At 47.6% G+C, this 16,931-nt stretch overlaps 1 protein-coding gene across 1 annotated transcript in view; it reads left to right on the forward strand.

Annotated features, from left to right (window-relative positions):
• The window catches only part of SARS1 (seryl-tRNA synthetase 1), a 272,219-nt gene that overhangs the window by 204,663 nt on the left and 50,625 nt on the right, over nucleotides 1-16,931 (forward strand). Inside the window, exon 9 of the mRNA XM_063954995.1 lies at nucleotides 5,765-5,922. Within this exon, the coding sequence (XP_063811065.1) occupies nucleotides 5,765-5,922 (158 nt within the window). The remainder of the gene's footprint in view (nucleotides 1-5,764; nucleotides 5,923-16,931) is intronic.

Genomic DNA, 16,931 nt, shown 5'->3' on the forward strand with positions numbered 1-16,931 from the left:
GGCACTAAATTTAGGCGCAAACTGTGTATTTATAGCAGGTATAGGGGAAAAATCACTGTGTGTAGTGTGAATCCCTGCATTATATAGCGCTCTGGTGTGTGCTGGCATACTCTCTCTCTGTCTCCCCAAAGGACTTTGTGGGGTCCTGTCCTCAGTCAGAGCATTCCCTGTGTGTGTGCGGTGTGTCGGTACGGCTGTGTCGACATATTTGATGAGGAGGCTTATGTGGAGGCGGAGCAGGTGCCGATAAATGTGATGTCACCCCGTGCGGGGTCGACACCTGAATGGATGGATATGTGGAAGGAATTACGCGACAGTGTCAACTCCTTACATAAAAGGTTTGACGACATAGCAGATGTGGGACAGCCGGCTTCTCAGCCCGTGCCTGCCCAGGCGTCTCAAAAGCCATCAGGGGCTCTAAAACGCCCACTACTTCAGATGGCAGACACAGATGTCGACACGGATACTGACTCCAGTGTCGACGACGATGAGACTAGTGTACATTCCAATAGAGCCACCCGTTACATGATTACGGCAATGAAAAATGTGTTGCACATTTCTGATATTACCCCAGGTACCACAAAAAAGGGTATTATGTTTGGTGAGAAAAAGCTACCAGTGGTTTTTCCCCCATCTGATGAATTAAATGAAGTGTGTGAAGAAGCGTGGGCTTCCCCCGATAAGAAACTGGTAATTTCTAAAAAGTTACTAATGGCGTACCCTTTCCCGCCAGAGGACAGGTCACGTTGGGAGACATCCCCTAGGGTGGATAAAGCGCTCACACGTCTGTCAAAAAAGGTGGCACTACCGTCTCCGGACACGGCCGCCCTAAAGGAGCCTGCGGATAGAAAGCAGGAGGCTATCCTGAAGTCTGTATATACACACTCATTATACTGAGACCAGCTATTGCTTCAGCATGGATGTGCAGTGCTGCAGCTGCGTGGTCAGATTCCCTGTCGGAAAACATTGATACCCTAGACAGGGACACTATATTGCTAACCATAGAGCATATTAAAGACGCAGTCTTATACATGAGAGATGCACAGAGGGATATTTGCCGGCTGGCATCTAGAATAAACGCAATGTCCATTTCTGCCAGGAGAGGATTGTGGACTCGGCAGTGGACAGGGGATACAGATTCTAAAAGGCACATGGAAGTTTTGCATTACAAGGGTGAGGAGTTGTTTGGGGATGGTCTCTCGCACCTAGTTTCCACAGCAACAGCTGGGAAGTCAACATTTTTACCCCATGTTCCCTCACAGCCAAAGAAAGCACCGTATTATCAGGTACAGTCCTTTCGGCCCCAGAAAGGCAAGCGGGTTAGAGGCGCGTCCTTTCTGCCCAGAGGCAGAGGTAGAGGGAAAAAGCTGCAACATACAGCCAGTTCCCAGGAACAAAAGTCCTCCCCGGCTTCCTCTAAGTCCACCGCATGACGTTGGGGCTCCACAGGCGGAGCCAGGTGCGGTGGAGGCCCGTCTCAAGAACTTCAGCGACCAGTGGGCTCGCTCACGGGTGGATCCCTGGATTCTACAAGTGGTATCTCAGGGGTACAAGCTGGAATTCGAGACGTCTCCCCCCCGCCGTTTCCTCAAATCTGCCTTGCCGGCAGCTCCCTCAGACAGGGAGGCAGTGCTGGAGGCAATTCACAAGCTGTATTCTCAGCAGGTGATAGTCAAGGTACCCCTCCTTCAACAAGGACGAGGTTACTATTCCACAATGTTTGTGGTACCGAAACCGAACGGTTCGGTGAGACCCATTTTAAATTTGAAATCCTTGAACACTTATATAAGAAGGTTCAAGTTCAAGATGGAATCGCTCAGGGCGGTTATTTCAAGCCTGGACGAAGGGGATTACATGGTATCACTGGACATCAAGGATGCTTACCTGCATGTCCCCATTTACCCTCCTCACCAGGAGTACCTCAGATTTGTGGTACAGGACTGTCATTACCAATTCCAGACGTTGCCGTTTGGCCTGTCCACGGCACCGAGGGTATTTACCAAGGTAATGGCCGAAATGATGATACTCCTTCGGAAAAATGGAGTTTTAATTATCCCGTACTTGGACGATCTCCTTATAAAGGCGAGGTCCAGGGAGCAGTTGTTGGTCAGGGTAGCACTATCTCGGGAGGTGCTACAACAGCACGGTTGGATTCTGAATATTCCAAAGTCACAGCTGGTTCCTACGACACGTCTACTGTTCCTGGGGATGATTCTGGACACAGACCAGAAAAAAGTGTTTCTCCCGGAGGAGAAAGCCAAGGAGCTGTCATCTCTAGTCAGAGACCTCCTAAAACCGAAACAGGTGTCTGTGCATCACTGTACGCGAGTCCTGGGAAAGATGGTAGCTTCTTACGAAGCAATCCCATTCGGCAGGTTCCATGCAAGAATCTTTCAGTGGGATCTGTTGGACAAGTGGTCCGGATCGCATCTTCAGATGCATCGGCTGATAACCCTGTCTCCAAGGACCAGGGTGTCTCTGCTGTGGTGGCTACAGAGTGCTCATCTTCTAGAGGGCCGCAGATTCGGCATACAGGACTGGGTCCTGGTGACCACGGATGCCAGCCTTCGAGGCTGGGGGGCAGTCACACAGGGAAAAAACTTCCAAGGACTATGGTCAAGCCAAGAGACTTCCCTACACATAAATATTCTAGAACTAAGGGCCATTTACAATGCCCTAAGTCAGGCAAGACCCCTGCTTCAACACCAGCCAGTGCTGATCCAGTCAGACAACATCACGGCGGTCGCTCATGTAAACCGACATGGCGGCACAAGAAGCAGGATGGCGATGGCAGAAGCCACAAGGATTCTCCGATGGGCGGAAAATCACGTGTTAGCACTGTCAGCAGTGTTCATTCCGGGAGTGGACAACTGGGAAGCAGACTTCCTCAGCAGACACGACCTCCACCCGGGAGAGTGGGGACTTCATCCAGAAGTCTTCAAAATGATTGTGAACCGTTGGGAAAGGCCACAGGTGGACATGATGGCGTGTCGCCTCAACAAAAAACTAAAAAGATATTGCGCCAGGTCAAGGGACCCTCAGGCGATAGCTGTGGACGCTCTAGTGACACCGTGGGTGTACCAGTCGGTTTATGTGTTCCCTCCTCTTCCTCTCATACCCAAGGTACTGAGGATAATAAGAAGGAGAAGAGTAAGAACTATAATCATTGTTCCGGATTGGCTAAGAAGAGCTTGGTACCCAGAACTTCAAGAAATTATATCAGAGGAACCATGGCCTCTGCCGCTCAGACAGGACCTTCTGCAGCAGGGGCCCTGTCTGTTCCAAGACTTACCGCGACTGCGTTTGACGGCATGGCGGTTGAACGCCGGATCCTGAAGGAAAAGGGCATTCCGGAGGAAGTCATCCCTACGCTGATTAAAGCTAGGAAGGAGGTGACCGCAAACCATTATCACCGCATATGGCGAAAATATGTTGCGTGGTGTGAGGCCAGGAAGGCCCCAACGGAGGAATTTCAGCTGGGTCGATTTCTGCACTTCCTACAGTCAGGGGTGAATATGGGCCTAAAATTGGGTTCCATTAAGGTCCAGATTTCGGCTCTGTCAATTTTCTTCTAAAAAGAACTGGCTTCATTGCCTGAAATTCAGACTTTTGTTAAGGGAGTGCTGCATATTCAGCCCCCTTTCGTGCCTCCAGTGGCACCGTGGGATCTCAACGTAGTGTTGGATTTCCTAAAGTCGCATTGGTTTGAGCCACTTAAAACTGTGGAGATAAAATATCTCACGTGGAAAGTGGTCATGCTGTTGGCTTTGGCTTCGGCCAGGCGTGTGTCAGAATTGGCGGCCTTGTCATGTAAAAGCCCTTATCTGATTTTTCATATGGATAGGGCGGAATTGAGGACTCGTTCCCAATTCCTTCCTAAGGTGGTATCAGCTTTTCATTTGAACCAACCTATTGTGGTGCCTGCGGCTACTAAGGACTTGGAGGATTCCAAGTTGCTGGACGTAGTCAGGGCCCTAAAAATCTATGTTTCCAGGACGGCTAGTGTCAGAAAAACTGACTCGCTATTTATCCTGTATGCACCCAACAAGCTGGGTGCTCCTGCTTCAAAGCAGACTATTGCTCGCTGGATCTGTAGCACGATTCAGCTTGCACATTCTGCGGCTGGACTGCCGCATCCTAAATCAGTGAAAGCCCATTCCACGAGGAAGGTGGGTTCTTCTTGGGCGGCTGCCCGAGGGGTCTTGGCTTTACAACTTTGTCGAGCGGCTACTTGGTCGGGTTCAAACACATTTGCAAAATTCTACAAGTTTGATACCCTGGCTGAGGAGGACCTGGAGTTTGCTCATTCGGTGCTGCAGAGTCATCCGCACTCTCCCGCCCGTTTGGGAGCTTTGGTATAATCCCCATGGTCTTTACGGAGTCCCCAGCATCCACTAGGACGTCAGAGAAAATAAGAATTTACTCACCGGTAATTCTATTTCTCGTAGTCCGTAGTGGATGCTGGGCGCCCATCCCAAGTGCGGATTGTCTGCAATACTTGTATATAGTTATTGCCTAACTAAAGGGTTATTGTTTGGAGCCATCTGTTTGAGAGGCTCAGTTGTTATTCATACTGTTAACTGGGTATAGTCTCACTAGTTGTACGGTGTGGCTGGTATGAGTCTTACCCTGGATTCCAAATCCTTTCCTTATTGTGGCACAGTTTCCTAACTGAGGTCTGGAGGAGGGGCATAGAGGGAGGAGCCAGTGCACACCAGGTAGTCCTAAATCTTTCTTAGATGTGCCCAGTCTCCTGCGGAGCCGCTATTCCCCATGGTCCTTACGGAGTCCCCAGCATCCACTACGGACTACGAGAAATAGAATTACCGGTGAGTAAATTCTTATTTTTTATTATTACTTTAGGACATCATACAGACTCTATTTCCCTTTTCTTCTGAAGTATAGTACTAACACCTTGGCCATTGTTCCTAATCTCAAACAAACACAGAGCCTTACAGTGTGAAGTATACTACAGTATTAACATTTATTGGTGTAATTTCATTTACAAGGGCTAACTACAGTGAGACTGAAATGAATGTGTCTGTTAAGGACTGGGTTGCTGACACATTAATTTATTCATGTGAAGAGGTTATTCCCAGATCTATCCTGTTATTAATCAAGGCAACCGATTAGACTAACCCATCAAATAACTGAGCTATAACATAGAATTTGACGGCAGATAAGAACCACTTGGTCCATCTAGTCTACACATATACAGTACATACACACAGTTGGGTTAATTTTTTTGTTGGGAGCCAGTTAACCTACTGTACCAGTATGTTTTTGGATTATGGGAGCAAACCAAAGTATCTGAAGGAAACCCACACAAGCACGAAGGAATGTACAAACTCCACACAGTTAAGGCCATGGTGGGTATTGATACCATGACATATGTGCTATGGGGGCAGTAATGCTAACCATCTGGCAATTTATGAAGTTATTGTGTAACAACAAGAACAGACTTCAGTTGCAACGGTTACTGTGTTAATTACTTCTAATAAACTTTGCCAAATTTTAAGCTGGGTACACACTGAGCCAAATGTCATATCGGACCGACATATAGCTCAATTTGGCTCATATTGGGCAGTGTGTATGCCCGATATGTGGCTGCTTTATCTATGTTATGAACACGGACACAACTCATACAGTTTATATCTCCTGGAAATAGAGATCCAAAGCTAATCTTTTCCAAAAACTTATTGAACAAGGACTAAATACATACACTGAACACCATCTTTGCATTTACTCACCTTTCTTTCTGCAGGTTCTTTAAATCATGCAGCCAGCAAGAAGCTCGATTTAGAAGCCTGGTTCCCTGGCTCTGGTGCCTTTAGAGAGTTAGTGTCCTGCTCCAACTGCACAGATTATCAAGCTCGACGATTACGTATACGTTATGGACAGACGAAAAAGATGATGGATAAGGTAAAGCCCTATTAGCTGAATAAATCTGGAATTGTACTTCTAATTACGTATGAGTGTGTATATATTGTGTGTATGTATGCGTGTGTGTGTGTGTGTGTGTGTGTGTGTATATATATATATATATATATATATATATACGCACACACCAATAGTGAGGAGGCGCCCCTATATTATTAAAAGCAAAATGGATTCACATTAAACATCATCAGTTACTGCCTAATAGCGGAATATAACATCCCAATTCTTAAAAGGATAAATGTCGAATGTGTTCCACCTGATTCACAAATTTATTACGAATTCATAAAAAATAACAGTATTGTACGTTGTTTCACAATAATCCCTTTTCACGGCAATCCTTATTTTCCTCCTTCTATTCTCATAGATTGGAGGTCACAAATAGAAACAGATAAACCAGCGCGTTTCGTCTCTTGTCGAGACTTCATCAGGGGTGCATCTATGAATGCAATTTTTTAGGATTTATGTTATTTCCGATAGACAAGATATAGGAACAATACATAATAATAATAATAATAATCCAGCTGATGACAAAATCAACGAATATACAAAAAGGTAAATAGAAAAGCAGAGAGGGATGGATGTAAGGAACTAGACCTTCAATACATAAGGGCACATACCTTACTATGAATGAGGCAATCATCAGAATCAGTAGAGGATACAATATATCTGGACATTCAGGTCTGACCAATTGGGCATACAGTTCTTATGAGCAAGGCCCAATCGCCTATTGGGAATACAAGGACATAATACCATTATACCATAATACCATAATACTTCATAAGGTTTCAGTTCAGTGGGCATAATTGACTAATAAGGCACATGCCTGTTTAATTCAGAAATGCCATGTAATAGATCAGATACTAAGAATAATTAGGTTCAGGGAGGGTCCCCAGTGTGTTCTGCCTGATAAGTGTATTATAAAAATAATATCGTATCCTCATATTAAAAAAATGTATATATAATGTAAAAGCCTCCTGAATTCTCAGTGCTTGTTGTGCTGTATTCGTATAATAAGAATTTACTCACCGGTAATTCTATTTCTCGTAGTCCGTAGTGGATGCTGGGAACTCCGTAAGGACCATGGGGAATAGCGGGCTCCGCAGGAGACTGGGCACTCTAAGAAAGAATTAGGACTACTGGTGTGCACTGGCTCCTCCCTCTATGCCCCTCCTCCAGACCTCAGTTAGGGAAACTGTGCCCGGAAGAGCTGACACAATAAGGAAGGGATTTGGAATCCCAGGTAAGATTCATACCAGCCACACCAATCACACCGTACAACTCGTGATACTATATCCAGTTAACAGTATGAATAACAACTGAGCCTCACGAACAGATGGCTCATAACAATAACCCTTTAGTTAAGCAATAACTATATACAAGTATTGCAGACAATCCGCACTTGGGATGGGCGCCCAGCATCCACTACGGACTACGAGAAATAGAATTACCGGTGAGTAAATTCTTATTTTCTCTGACGTCCTAGTGGATGCTGGGAACTCCGTAAGGACCATGGGGATTATACCAAAGCTCCCAAATGGGCGGGAGAGTGCGGATGACTCTGCAGCACCGAATGAGCAAACTCAAGGTCCTCCTCAGCCAGGGTATCAAACTTGTAGAATTTTGCAAACGTGTTTGAACCCGACCAGGTAGCAGCTCGGCAAAGTTGTAAAGCCGAGACCCCTCGGGCAGCCGCCCAAGAAGAGCCCACCTTCCTCGTGGAGTGGGCTTTTACTGATTTAGGATGCGGCAGTCCAGCCGCAGAATGTGCAAGTTGAATCGTGGAGCAGATCCAGCGAGCAATAGTCTGCTTAGAAGCAGGAGCACCCAACTTGTTGGGTGCATGCAGGATAAACAGCGAGTCAGTCTTTCTGACTCCAGCCGTCCTGGAAACGTATATTTTCAGGGCCCGGACTACGTCCAGCAACTTGGAAGCCTCCAAGTCCCTAGTAGCCGCAGGCACCACAATAGGTTGGTTCAAGTGAAACGCTGATACCACCTTAGGGAGGAATTGGGGACGCGTCCTCAATTCTGCTCTGTCCATATGGAAGATCAGATAGGGGCTTTTACAGGACAAAGCCGCCAATTCTGACACCCGCCTAGCCGAAGCCAAGGCCAAAAGCATGACCACTTTCCACGTGAGATATTTTAATTCCACGGTCTGAAGTGGCTTAAACCAATGTGATTTTAGGAAATCTAACACAACGTTGAGATCCCACGGTGCCACTGGGGGCACAAAAGGGGGCTGAATATGCAGCACTCCCTTAACAAACGTCTGAACTTCAGGCAGTGAAGCCAGTTCTTTTTGAAAGAAAATAGACAGGGCCGAAATCTGGACTTTAATGGATCCCAATTTTAGGCCCATAGTCACTCCTGACTGTAGGAAGTGCAGAAATCGACCCAGCTGAAATTCTTCTGTGGGGGCCTTCCTAGCCTCACACCAAGCAACATATTTTCGCCATATGCGGTGATAATGTTTTGCTGTCACATCTTTCCTAGCCTTTATTAGCGTAGGAATGACCTCAACCGGAATGCCCTTTTCCATCAGGATCCGGCGTTCAACCGCCATGCCGTAAAACGCAGCCGCGGTAAGTCTTGGAACAGACAGGGCCCCTGCTGTAGCAGGTCCTTTCTGAGAGCTAGAGGCCAAGGGTCCTCTAAGATCATTTCTTGAAGTTCCGGGTACCAAGTCCTTCTTGGCCAATCCGGAACAATGAGTATAGGGGGTCATTCCGAGTTGTTCGCTCGGTATTTTTTTCTCGCAACGGAGCGATTAGTCGCTAATGCGCATGCGCAATGTCCGCAGTGCGTCTGCGCCAAGTAAATTTGCTATGCAGTTAGGTATTTTACTCACGGCATTACGAGGTTTTTTTCTTCGTTCTGGTGATCGGAGTGTGATTGACAGGAAGTGGGTGTTTCTGGGCGGAAACAGGCCGTTTTATGGGTGTGTGCGAAAAAACGCTATCGTTTCTGGGAAAAACGCGGGAGTGGCTGGAGAAACGGAGGAGTGTCTGGGCGAACGCAGGGTGTGTTTGTGACGTCAAACCAGGAACGACAAGCACTGAACTGATCGCAGATACTGAGTAAGTCTGGAGCTACTCAGAAACTGCTAAGAGGTGTGTGGTCGCAATTTAGAGAACCTTTCGTTCGCAATTTTAAGAAGCTAAGATTCACTCTCAGTAGGCGGCGGCTTAGCGTGTGTAAAGCTGCTAAAAGCAGCTTGCGTGCGAACAACTCGGAATGACCCCCCCGTTCTTACTCCTCTTTTTCTTATTATCCTCAGCACCTTTGGTATGAGAGGAAGAGGAGGGAACACATACACCGACTGGTACACCCACGGTGTCACCAGAGCGTCCACAGCTATCGCCTGAGGGTCCCTTGACCTGGCGCAATATCTGTTTAGCTTTTTGTTTAGACGGGACGCCATCATGTCCACCTGTGGCTTTTCCCAACGGTTTACAATCATTTGGAAGACTTCTGGATGAAGTCCCCACTCTCCCGGGTGGAGGTCGTGCCTGCTGAGGAAGTCTGCTTCCCAGTTGTCCACTCCCGGAATGAACACTGCTGACAGTGCTAACACGTGATTTTCCGCCCATCGGAGAATCCTTGTGGCTTCTGCCATCGCCATCCTGCTTCTTGTGCCGCCCTGACGGTTTACATGGGCGACCGCCGTGATGTTGTCTGACTGAATCAGCATCGGCTGGTTTTGAAGCAGGGGTCTTGCCTGACTTAGGGCATTGTAAATGGTCCTTAGTTCCAGGATATTTATGTGTAGGGAAGTTTCCTGACTCGACCATTGTCCTTGGAAGTTTCTTCCCTGTGTGACTGCCCCCCAACCTCGGAGGCTTGCATCCGTGGTCACCAGGACCCAGTCCTGTATGCCGAATCTGCGGCCCTCGAGAAGATGAGCACTCTGCAGCCACCACAGCAGAGACACCCTGGACCTCGGGGACAGGGTGATCAGCCGATGCATCTGAAGATGCGATCCGGACCACTTGTCTAGCAGATCCCACTGAAAGATCCTTGCATGGAACCTGCCGAATGGAATTGCTTCGTAAGAAGCTACCATCTTTCCCAGGACTCGCGTGCAGTGATGCACCGACACCTGTTTTGGTTTTAGGAGGTCTCTGACCAGAGATGACAACTCCTTGGCCTTCTCCTCCGGGAGAAATACCTTCTTCTGTTCTGTGTCCAGAATCATACCCAGGAACAGCAGACGTGTCGTAGGAACCAGCTGCGACTTTGGAATATTCAGAATCCAGCCGTGCTGTTGTAGCACTTCCTGAGATAGTGCTACTCCGACCAACAACTGCTCCCTGGACCTTGCCTTTATAAGGAGAACGTCCAAGTACGGGATAACTATGACTCCCTTTCTTCGAAGGAGTATCATCATTTCGGCCATTACCTTGGTAAATACCCTCGGTGCCGTGGACAGACCAAACGGCAACGTCTGGAATTGGTAATGACAGTCCTGTACCACAAATCTGAGGTACTCCTGGTGAGGTGGGTAAATGGGGACATGCAGGTAAGCATCCTTGATGTCCAGTGATACCATGTAATACCCTTCTTCCAGGCTTGCAATAACCGCCCTGAGCGATTCCATTTTGAACTTGAACCTTCTTATATAAGTGTTCAAGGATTTTAAATTTAAAATGGGTCTCACCGAACCGTCCGGTTTCGGTACCACAAACATTGTGGAATAGTAACCCCGTCCTTGTTTAAGGAGGGGAACTTTTATTATCACCTGCTGGAGGTACAGCTTGTGAATTGCCGCCAGCACTACCTCCCTGTCCGGAGAAGTAGCTGGCAAGGCCGATTTGAGGAAACTGCGAGGGGGAGACGTCTCGAATTCCAGCTTGTATCCCTGAGATACCACTTGTAGAACCCAGGGATCCACCTGTGAGCGAACCCACCGGTCGCTGTATGTTCCGGAGACGGGCCCCCACCGTACCTGGCTCCACCAGTGGAGCCCCAGCGTCATGCGGTGGATTTAGTGGAAGCAGGGGAGGATTTCTGTTCTTGGGAACTGGCTGTATGGTGCAGCTTTTTCCCTCTACCCCTGCCTCTGGGCAGAAAGGACGCGCCTTTAACCCGCTTGTCTTTCTGGGGCCGAAAGGACTGTACCTGATAATACGGTGCTTTCTTTGGCTGTGAGGGAACCTGGGGTAAAAATGTCGACTTCCCAGCTGTCGCTGTGGAAACGAGGTCCGAGAGACCATCCCCAAACAATTCCTCACCCTTGTAAGGCAAAACCTCCATGTGCCTTTTAGAATCAGCATCACCTGTCCACTGCCGAGTCCATAATACTCTCCTGGCAGAAATGGACATTGCATTTATTCTAGATGCCAGCCGGCAAATATCCCTCTGTGCATCTCTCATGTATAAGACTACGTCTTTAATGTGCTCTATAGTTAGCAATATAGTGTCCCTGTCAAGGGTATCAATGTTATCAGACAGGGAATCCGACCACGCAGCTGCAGCACTGCACATCCATGCTGAAGCAATAGCTGGTCTCAGTATAGTACCTGAGTGTGTATATACAGACTTCAGGATAGCCTCCTGCTTTCTATCCGCAGGCTCCTTTAAGGCGGCCGTATCCTGAGACGGTAGTGCCACCTTTTTTGACAAGCGTGTGAGCGCTTTATCCACCCTAGGGGATGTCTCCCAACGTAGCCTGTCCTCTGGCGGGAAAGGGTACGCCATTAGTAATTTTTTAGAAATCACTAATTTTTTTATCAGGAGAAGCCGACGCTTCTTCACACACTTCATTTAACTCATCTGAAGGGGGAAAAAACCACTGGTTGCTTTTTCTCCCCAAACATAATACCCTTTTTTGTGGTACCAGGGTTAATGTCAGAAATGTGCAATACATTTTTCATTGCCGTAATCATGCAACGGGTGGCTCTATTGGAATGTACACTAGTCTCGTCGTCGTCGACACTGGAGTCAGTATCCGTGTCATCTGTGTCTGCCATCTGAGGTAGCGGGCGTTTTTGAGCCCCTGATGGCTTTTGAGACGCCTGGGCAGGCACTGGCTGAGAAGCCGGCTGTCCCACGGCTGTTATGTCATCGAACCTTTTATGTAAGGAGTTGACACTGTCGTGTAATACCTTCCACTTGTCCATCCACTCAGGTGTCGACCCCGCAGGGGGTGACATCACATTTATCGGCACCTGCTCCGCCTCCACATAAGCCTCCTCATCAAACATGTCGACACAGCCGTACCGACACACCGCACACACACACGGAATGCTCTGACTGAGGACAGGACCCCACAAAGTCCTTTGGGGAGACAGAGAGAGAGTATGCCAGCACACACCACAGCGCTATATAAACAGGGACTTACACTACAAAGTGATTTTCCCTATAGCAGCTATAATACACAGTATTGCGCCTAAATTTAGTGCCCCCCCTCTCTTTTTTACCCTATTGAGCATGGAAACTGCAGGGGAGAGCCTGGGGAGCGTCCTTCCAGCGGAGCTGTGAGAGGAAATGGTGCCAGTGTGCTGAGGGAGATAGCCCCGCCCCTTTCTCGGCGGGCTTCTCCCGCTCTTATATTAATATATTGGCAGGGGATTTTTCACATATATAGTTTTTAGGCTATATCATGTTTGTTTTTGCCAGTTAAGGTACTTTTTATTGCAGCCGAGGACGCCTGCCCCCCATCCCCCGGCGCTCTGCACCCATCAGTGACCGGAGTATGTGGTGTGCATAGGGAGCAATGGCGCACAGCTGTAGTGCTGTGCGCTACCTTAATGAAGACCGGAGTCTTCAGCCGCCGATTTCCATGACGTTCTTCTTGCTTCTGGCTCTGCAAGGGGGACGGCGGCGCGGCTCCGGGACCGGACGACCGAGGCTGGGCCTGTGTTCGATCCCTCTGGAGCTAATGGTGTCCAGTAGCCTAGAAGCCCAAGCTAGCTGCAAGCAGGTAGGTTCGCTTCTCTCCCCTAAGTCCCTCGTAGCAGTGAGTCTGTTGCCAGCAGATCTCACTGAAAATAAAAAACCTAATAATACTTTCTTTACTAGAAGCTCAGGAGAGCCCCTAGTGTGCAACCAGCTCGAGCCGGGCACAGATTCTAACTGAGGTCTGGAGGAGGGGCATAGAGGGAGGAGCCAGTGCACACCAGTAGTCCTAATTCTTTCTTAGAGTGCCCAGTCTCCTGCGGAGCCCGCTATTCCCCATGGTCCTTACGGAGTTCCCAGCATCCACTAGGACGTCGGAGAAATATGGAATACCACTAAGGGCACAACAAATATAGTTATAATAACTAAATGTTCCATTAGAGGTAATTATCAATACACTTAGCCCCTGAGATGCATCTCAATATGACATATTTAAGTCAGAAAATATATACTTGTTTACAAATGAGCCTTATTAGGCTAATGACCAATTCATCCATAAATGAGGCCATAATCAAAGCTACTAAATTGTATAGTGAACAAAAGTTTTGGGGGAAGGGCTAGAGGTGGTGATAAGAACTCCTTACCTCCTAATAATTCAATGTGAGCTCTCCTATAGATCCCAGTATCAGAAGTATTTGAACAGGGATACTTTCCCTCCAAAATGTTGAACAGGATGTCTCTGAATTCTGGTGTTTTCTTTATTACTAAGAACTGTGAGCGCCACCTCATTCACTCACATTTGTGGTGTTGGGCTGTTTTTGACCCGGGAGGGCACTGTAAAGTCCAATGCATGAGGTAAAAAGCATCGGTGCCCTCCAGCGCTGACAGATAAACAGCCAGCATTACCATTCAGCCCACGTCGGCGGCACTCACGGCATAAATAAAGATAGACCACAGGTCAAGTGCATCAACGTTTCAATGTTGCGTGACCATTTTCCCCAGAATAACAAAAATGTACAAATCACTAACCTAAATACCTCCGTCTGTGTGTCCATTGTGCCAGCCGCCACTAGGGAGGCCAATCCTGGGCCGTTTTTTCAATCCCGGGATTCAGGATTGAAAAACGCTCAATCCCGGGATTGCAGTAGGGATCGGTGAAGAAGGGTGTAGGGAGCAGCGCTGGAGGGTAGGTAGCGGTGCGGGAGGGTGTAGGGAGCGGCGGGGGAGGGAGGGTGTAGGTAGCAGTGCAGGAGGGTGTAGGTAGCTGGGCGGGAGGATGTAGGTAGCGGTGCGGGAGGATGTAGGTAGCGGTGCGGGAGGGTGTAGGTAGCGGTGCTGGAGGGTGTAGGTAGCTGGGCGGGAGGGTGTAGGTAGCTGGGCGGGAGGGTGTAGGTAGCTGGGCGGGAGGGTGTAGGTAGCTTTGTGGGAGGGTGTAGGTAGCGGTGCGGGAGGGTGTAGGTAGCTGGGCGGGAGGGAGGCTGGGTGTAAGTAATACCACTTACTATTAGGTGGGCGCCAGCCATGGACACACTGAACGCGGCGGCATTTCAAATGAAGCGCTGGCCGCCAGCCAACCAGAGCTGGCGGACCAGCAGCCAATCAGGGAAGTGGCCGCAGCAGTCGCTCCTGATTGGCTGCCGCTGCTGCGGCAGCTTCCCTGCTTGGCTGGCGGCCGGCGCCACATTTGAAGTGCCGCCGCGTTCAGCGTTCGTCTATGGCTGCTGCCCGCCTAATTGTAAGTAGTATTACTTAAACACACTCCCTCCGGCACATGCGCAGTGTAATCCCGTGAATCCCGGGATTGGATGCTCCAATCCCGGGATTCAAATCCCTGCATTTTTGGGCCCAAATCCCGGGATCCCGCCGATCCCGGGATTGGCCTCCCTAGCCGCCACCTGCGTCCCATTCTGTGAACAATGACATCATTACAGGTGCACAGAGCAAAGCCAAAACCAATAAAAACCATAACCAATCAAAAAATACATAAATGTTAAAATAATGAAAAAGCTGTGTAGACAATGTTGCCACTGAAAAAGTTACATACTGACAATTTAGTAATAAATCTTATTAGGCATAGAAATGCGCACAACAGTATGCTGTTACAGAGTATGTCCGGTCAAAAAGACATGCCATACACTGAGAGAGCCTCAGGCACCAATAGTACAGTGATCGTATCAAAAGGACCGAAGGTACCAAATATAATAATACACTATAAAAAAAAAAAAAAAATTAAAAACAGACCAGAATATTCATTCAAACCCTGCAGAGACAGTGAATTTAACAAAAAAAAATGTCATTTTGCCATTGCTTTCATTAATAAAAATCCATGATCACCACCTCTCTTAAGTGGCGGAATGTGGTCAACGATGCAATGCCGTAGTACAGCTAGTGAATGATGTGCATTTAAAAAGTGCCTTGCTACGTGTTGGCCATTATGCCTTACAGAGAGGGCGGCTCGGATTGGTGACCTATGTCCCGAAATTCATTCTTGAAAGTACAGTCTGTTTTTCCCACATAATGCAGGCCACAGGGACAGCTCAGGATTTGATGCTGTCAAATGACTTTTGCTGAGAAGAATAATCAGCCTCCTTCTCTGACCCGTCCCGCCTCTGATGCTGCGCTGCTCAGTGCTGTAAATACTGGGACGACAGTCCTAGCTGCACCTGCTGCATGTTCAATATGTAAGATTTGCAGGAATAGGCTGACTCTATTCCAAAGAGGCCTAGGTCTCCTTGCTTAGCTTCTTTCTCTCCTTAAGGCTCCTCCTTTGAGGAAAAAAGTTAAAGATTTTCACGTAACACTTAAGTTCACTGGGAGAGCCATCAGAACCCTTTACAGAGCAGAAAAGCAGTTGCTGACTATCAAGCTTTCCTGTAATGCATTTAAGAGTCAAAGGGGCAGATGTATTAAGCCTGGAGAAGTGATCAAGCACTGATAAATGGAAGGCATTGATGCACCAACCAATCAGCCAAAATTTACTTTGATGCTATTACTTTTAAGAGTGAGGCAGGTTTTTAAGTTTTGTAAGGACACCATCCCTTGTTAGATTTGAATAGGTTCACCCAGAGCCGGCCTTAGGCATAGGCAAACTAGGCAAATGCCTAGGGCATTTGGTAAGCTTCGGGGCACCAGCTTCTGCTGATTAAAATGATATGCAGCATGCCTATATTCTGTGTGTGACTGCGGCTGTATCTGCATATGAAATGCTATGTTGCAGTGTATTCCTGGAAATCACTGTAATGTAGCAATTCGTATGCAGATACAGCCACAGTCGCACGCAGAATATAGGCATGCTGTATATCATTTTAATCAGCAGATTGTGCATCCTAGCCACATAGTAATGCAAATAAGATGCATTTTCATAAACACAAGGCGCCCGACGTTAGCAGAGCTGCCAGCTGACTCATGCCAGGCATCTACTGCAGAACTAGCAGTGGTGCAAGGGGGCACCAGCCAAAATCTTGCCTAGGGCATCATATTGGTTAGGGACGGCTCTGGATTCACCATTATGTTGCGCATACGGATGGTGTAATGGTTAGCATTACTGCCTCACAGCACTGAGGTTATGGGTTCGATTCCCAACATGGCCCTAACTGTGTGGAGTTTGTATATTCTCCCCGTACTTGCGTGGGTTTCCTCCGGGTACTCCGGTTTCCTCCCACAATCCAAAAATATACTGGTAGGTTAATTGGCTCCCAACAAAATTAACCCTAGCTTGAATGTGTGTGCATGTGATAGGGAATATAGATTGTAAGCTCCACTGGGGCAGGGACTGATGTGAATGGCCAAATATTCTCTGTAAAGCGCTGCGGAATATGTGTGCGCTATATAAATAACTGGTAATAAATAAATAATAAATAAATAAGGTGTACTGTACCTCTCTCCGTCTGGTAGGATGGGCCTTTGTGCTGATACGGACTATGCCAAATGTTAATACACCCAGCTATGTTTTATTTAAACATTGTGGGACTGTCCTGGTGGAATCAGGTTTGGGCGGACATTTGAAAAATATATTAAAAACTAACTGCGCTTAAGGTTTCACAGATATAGTAATGTCACAATAATCTAAAACAAAATTAGTTTTAATATCTCAAATCAATTAAGTATAATACTTATCAAAATATGATATGAAGTGTAGACTAATACTGTGC

This window comes from Pseudophryne corroboree, chromosome 2, assembly GCF_028390025.1.
Source record: "Pseudophryne corroboree isolate aPseCor3 chromosome 2, aPseCor3.hap2, whole genome shotgun sequence".
In the NCBI taxonomy this organism is placed as follows: Eukaryota; Metazoa; Chordata; class Amphibia; order Anura; family Myobatrachidae; genus Pseudophryne; species Pseudophryne corroboree.